Genomic DNA, 5460 nt, shown 5'->3' with positions numbered 1-5460 from the left:
CCTGCTGCATCACTTCCTACAAGAGACAACTCATTTCACAGAGTATTTTTCCCCCTAGGTCAAATCTTCTTGAGGCACACACTGGGTCCTACCCAACAAGAACACCCAGGCCCTTGAAGAAAAACAGCCTTTTCCCAAGGGAGGACCAAACCACTCTGCCTTCACCAGCCACTTCCACGTGAGCACTAGAGGGGCTGTATCTCCTCCCACAGTGTGTAGGGGTTTTTTTGGGCAGGACCAGGACAGTTAGCAGATCCCTCTGCTGTTAACCAGCCAAGTTGGCTTCTGCTAAATTTTTATCCCAGTGCTTCCCTGCCCCATTGCCCAACACTCTCAACATAGTCTTTAACAGTCCATTTTATCTCTCAATCTTTCCGGAGGCTTGTGGGTGGTAGGGAATGTGATACACCCACTCAGTGCTGTGTTTCTTGGCCCAGTAGTTTATGAGATCACTTTGGAAATCAGTCCCATTGTCTAATTCAATTCTTCCTGAGGTACCACATTGCCACAAAATTTGCCTCTCAAGGCCTATGATGGTGTTTCAGGCAGTGCCATGGTTTACAGGGTACTTTCTTGCCAACCAGTACTTGCTTCCACCACGGCTATTAAGTAGCACTTGCCTTGGCATGTTCATGGCAGTGGTCCAATATAGTCAATTTGCCAGGTCTCACCATACCAAAAACCCAACCACCACCTTCTATTCCACAGAGACATTACTCACGTGGCTTGCTTGATTGCAGCATGTTTAACATTCATGAGTGACCTGTGTGAGTCTCTGTCACTGTTTGACTCAGGTCCGACAACAATGCTCTCAATCCCGTCCCCCTCCCACCCAGGTAGGGAAGGAGAGAGAGAAAAAGAGAGAGACTTGGCTGGATTGAAAACTAAACTACACAGCTTTAATTAAAACACTAATGAATGATACAAGAAAATATATACAATTATATACAGATATATTCAGGTATGGGCAAAAGCCTCTCACCTCCCCCCACCCCAGCAACTCCTACAGCACTTCCCTGAACTGGGAAGAGTCCCGAGGAATCCTGGAGCTGCTGCTGGAGAAAGCAGAGAGTTATGGGGGTCAGGAGATCTCGAGCCTAAGGGTCGACGGTGATGGATGAACAGAGTCCTCCCTGGACGCCGGCCATGGACCGAAGAGAAGGGGAGAAGAAGAAGGAGGAAGGAAGTTGTCTTCTGTGATCTCTGACCTTCCTCTGAGCTTACGTAGATATATGGAATGGAATATCTTTGGCCAATTTTGCTGTCCATCTAACTCAGCCTCCTACGGGGGGGTCACAGATCTCCCCATAGTGTCTGAGCCGGCAGAGTGCAGGTGCAGCCTTGAAGCCTCAGTAGTTAGAAAAACATTCCACTGTCTTATCAGCCTAGCAGAACACACTGTTGCTAGTTACAAGAAAGCTTACTGAAGGAAAAAAATCAGTAAAAAGAAAAATTGGCTTTATCCTGGCTCAAACCAGGACAGTCTCCATGGTCAGGTCCATGCCTTGATCACAAGCTCATCTGTATGTTCCATCTCTCCCTAGATGGCCCAATGTTTTGTGGGCCCATCGACCTGGTGGAGACATAGTTATTATCTTGTTGATCATATCCACAGGGACCTTCTGGGGAGGGTGGTGAGGCACTGGAAGAGGTTGTGTCCAGAGAAGTTGTGAACTCTCTGTGTTCAGATTATCCTAATCTAGTGGGAAGTGACCCTGCCCATGCAGGTGGGTTGGAACTAGATGATCTTTAAGGTCACTTCCAACCCAAACTATTCTGTGATTCTATGTATTCTCACATCCTCTCCACAAGACAGCTCCCCCAGCACAGCAAGGCCATCAGTGCCGGGGCAAAACACATTGACATTGCTGGTACAAACATGTTCCCAAGCTCACTAAAATAGAGACAAGCAGTGCAGCCAACAAACTCTGTGACCCACAGGAGCTTGCTACTTAACTACCATAGCTAGAGCATGCCATCTACAAAACTGCTACTATCTCAGCAGTCCCATCTCCCATGTTGGGTGCAAAAAAGGACTGTGATGGGTTGACCTTGTCTGGATGCCAGGTGCCCACCAAACTGCTCTATCACTCCTCAGTTAGACATGGAGGGGAAGAACATAAGATATAAAAAACATCATGGGCCAAGATAAAGGCCCCAAATGGAAACAAAGGAAAATAGATGATTTGCTCTCTATTTCCCATCAGCAGATGATGTCTAGCCACCTCCCTGAAGTAGGGCTTCAGTAAGTGTAATGGTTTCTCAGGAAAACAAGTGTCATAGTAACGAATATCCATGTGTCATGTGTCCCCTTTCCCCCCTCCCCCTTTTGTCTTTGCTTTTATTGCTGAGAATCTCCCTTTGGTTAGTTTGGATCAGCTGCCCTGGTTACATCCCTTCCCAAGATCTTGCCCACTCCCAGCCTCCTGGTAAGGGCAGGGGAATGTTGGAGAAACAGCCTTGAGGCTGTGGGAGCCCAGCTCAGCAGTGGCCACAACACTGGGGTGTCATCAGCACCTTTCCAGCTACCAAAGCACAGCACTGTGAGGGCTGTAGGGGGAAAATTAACTCCATCTCAGCCAGACCAAATACAACTGTTTATTACAAAAATTTTAAGACACTTTTAACAAAATCACACTGAACAGTGAGGATCTGAAAAGCCAGGCAGCACTGGGGGCATCATGAAGAAAAATGCTCTGAAGGCCCTGACCAACCCAAGGGCTAGATGTGCAGACAAGCACCTCCAAGTGGATGATAAGACCTTGTTCCACTTCTCTCATCCAAACAGTGATACTGCTTTGTGAGCAGGTGAGGTTGTAAATTAAAAACCTGAATCTCTTGTGCATCCCCACAAGGTGCCCAGGCACTTGGAGGGCTCCAGTGGTGCTAAGCTTTTAAGAAGGTCCATTTGAGAGCAACCACAGCTGGAGGGAGCCCTCTGAAGAATGTCAGAGCACAAGCTGTGTGTGACATGCTGCACTTCTTCTTACCCAGAATCCTGCAGAGACGTCCATTTTTTTCCCCTTTGTTGCCCTGTATCAGCACAGAACTTCTTCTCTAGCCCAGAAGGAAGGGGGAATGAATACATGTATATCCACAGTCTAAGGAGGGTCACTTCTGCTGGAACTTGGATCTCACTCCCTACCCCAATCCAAAATGCAAGAACAGGGCTAGCTCTGGAAGGACAGAGCCCTCTATGAGCTAGGACCCACGAGGCAATTAATAGATTGCAGGCTGATGATTTGCCTTCTGCATCTGAATGATCTTGCCAAAGCCACCTCTTCCCACGTCGTAGTCTGTCCGGTACTCATCTCGCACCTGGGACACAGCAGGAACACAGACGTTAGCATCCTGCACTGCCCGTCTCCACGTAGACTTCAAAATTATCATCTCCTCCTTGCTCAGGTGGTGGGGAGCTAAGCTCAGATTAGAAGAACTTCTACTTGACAAAAATCTTTTTGACTAAACCACCCAAAAGGTGGTCATGGTGGTGAAAATAACAAAGGAGGATACAACTCATGGCTCAGGTCTTTTTAGGCAGAAGCAAAGAAGACCTAAAAATATTTTCATTCCGCTTCTTAGTTTAGCTTTCTGAATTACTAGGCTTGGCCTTCAGAACATTTTCTCCAGTCCACCCTGGAAATTTGCAAAAGAACCTCACCTTTGCACTGGGGCAAACTGCTGCGTTATGAGATTGGCCAAGAAGCTGTGCTGTCCCCCTCCATTAAAATCTGCATCTTTTAAAGAGTACTAGCTTGGATTAGCAGTTCTGGGCCCCTCACTACAAGAGAAATATTGAGTTGCTTCAGCAAGTTCAGAGAAGGGCAAGGAAGTTGGTCAAGGGGCTGGAGAACGAGTCCTATGATGACAGGCTGAGGGAACTGGGATTGTTTAATTTGGAGGAGGCTGAAGGGAGACCTAGTTGCTTTCTACAACTGCTTGAAAGGAGGTTTCAGGGAGTTGGGGGTTGGCCTCTTCTGTAAAGTAAGTAGTGATAAGACTAGGGGAAACAGCCTGAAGTTACACCAGGGGAGGTTTAGACTATATATGAGGAAGAATTTCTTTAATGAAAGAGTAGTCGGACACTGGAGCCTTAGGTCTTTCCACCTACACATTGTTCTGCATGGGACAAAACTAGCCAAGCAGGAGAGTCTTAGGGCCATCAAATCCAAGGTATGCACTGGTATTGCTTTTACCTGGCCTCCAGTTTTCCCTCTTCCATATTGTCTCCCCTCCTTAAACCCTGCATCCCAGTCAGTCCGGATGATCCGGTCATCCAGCCGCGTGCCGTTAATGAACCGCATGGCGTGCTCGGCGTCTGCTCTGGTGTAGTACCTGCAGCAAGCTGTAAGGAGAGCTAACCCTGCTGGGTTGGTGTGCACAGGCAAACAAAAAGGAGATTAAGAAGCAGAAAAAGGCATGTTTCCCCTTCCTGCTCTGCTCCACGGGATTAAAATCTACACTGATACAAATCCAAGCTAAAAGCAGCTCCTGTGCCGAAAGGATCCTGAACTTTAATGTCAGTACCTGCATAGACAAGAAACAGCTTTGGATCACTTATTCCACAAGGAGATGAAAGGAACATGTTAAAGCCTTGCTAAGGGCAAGAACTCTGTGCTATGCCTTTTCATACTACTTGAGTCTTGACTGAATCTGAACAAAAGGAGCAGCCCACACAGGAGAGCTTTACAAAGACAGTTCATGGTACAACTTGTACAAGCGTGTGCCCTGTGCTTGGGAATGCTGCCAGGGCTTACTCTGCTACTTCATTCTAGTCTGAACTTAAGGTGAGAAAGTGGTCACGCAAGAGCTCAGACTGATGATTTTACCCGTTCTTATTTGGGCTCTAAAATCATCAAAGAAATTAAAGGAGTTTTCTGCCACCTCCAGAAAGCACCACAGCATTTTTAACCTGCGCTGCACACCCTCTCAATTTAGGTGGTGTTGGGGACGTAATAAGGCTGGAAGTGCCTGGTAGAAAGCACTTGAGTATCACTCCTTTTCAGTTATTCCACAGCAGTACTGCTAAGCTTGCTGTGCAGAGAGGAACTAAAGGTGTCAACCACACATGGGTTGACAGCAGCAGGCAAGAAAGATAAGACAGGACAAGAAAGGATACTCGACAAAGCAGAAGCCACAGGGGGTTTTCTTTATCTTGTCCAGCCCCATAACAATCCTCTTGACGTCTCCACACTTGGAGAAGAGCTCCTGGATCTGCTCCTCGGTGGTGTAGAAGGACAGGTTGCCAACATACAGCGTAGAGGAGATTTTCAGGGACTTTTCCTGCAGCTGCCTGCTCCCCTGAGGGCAGAGGGGAACACGCAGCAGGGTGAGCGCCCCTGCCGCCCGGCCCCAGCGGCCACCTCCCGCCTCCCCGCAGATGCAAGGCCCTCCCCCCCGCCGGCTCCTCTCGGGGCCTCGTCCCGGGAACTGCCCTTCCCCTCAGGCGCTGCTCAACCC

The 5460-nt window shown here is 48.2% G+C and overlaps 1 protein-coding gene across 1 annotated transcript in view; it reads right to left on the bottom strand.

The window, feature by feature from the left end:
* Positions 1–2580: 2580 nt before the first annotated feature.
* The window catches only part of LOC104388316 (nuclear cap-binding protein subunit 2), a 5430-nt gene continuing 2550 nt past the window's right edge, over positions 2581–5460 (bottom strand). Inside the window, exons 3-5 of the mRNA XM_009997177.1 lie at positions 5120–5301; positions 4197–4335; positions 2581–3318 (exon numbers count right to left, since the gene is read on the bottom strand). Of these exons, the coding sequence (XP_009995479.1) occupies positions 3220–3318; positions 4197–4335; positions 5120–5301 (420 nt within the window). The 3' untranslated portion in view covers positions 2581–3219. The remainder of the gene's footprint in view (positions 3319–4196; positions 4336–5119; positions 5302–5460) is intronic.

This window comes from Chaetura pelagica, unplaced genomic scaffold (assembly GCF_000747805.2).
Source record: "Chaetura pelagica isolate M959 unplaced genomic scaffold, ChaPel_1.0 scaffold344, whole genome shotgun sequence".
NCBI classification, from domain to species: domain Eukaryota; kingdom Metazoa; phylum Chordata; class Aves; order Apodiformes; family Apodidae; genus Chaetura; species Chaetura pelagica.
This window is presented reverse-complemented; position numbering and strand designations above follow the sequence as displayed.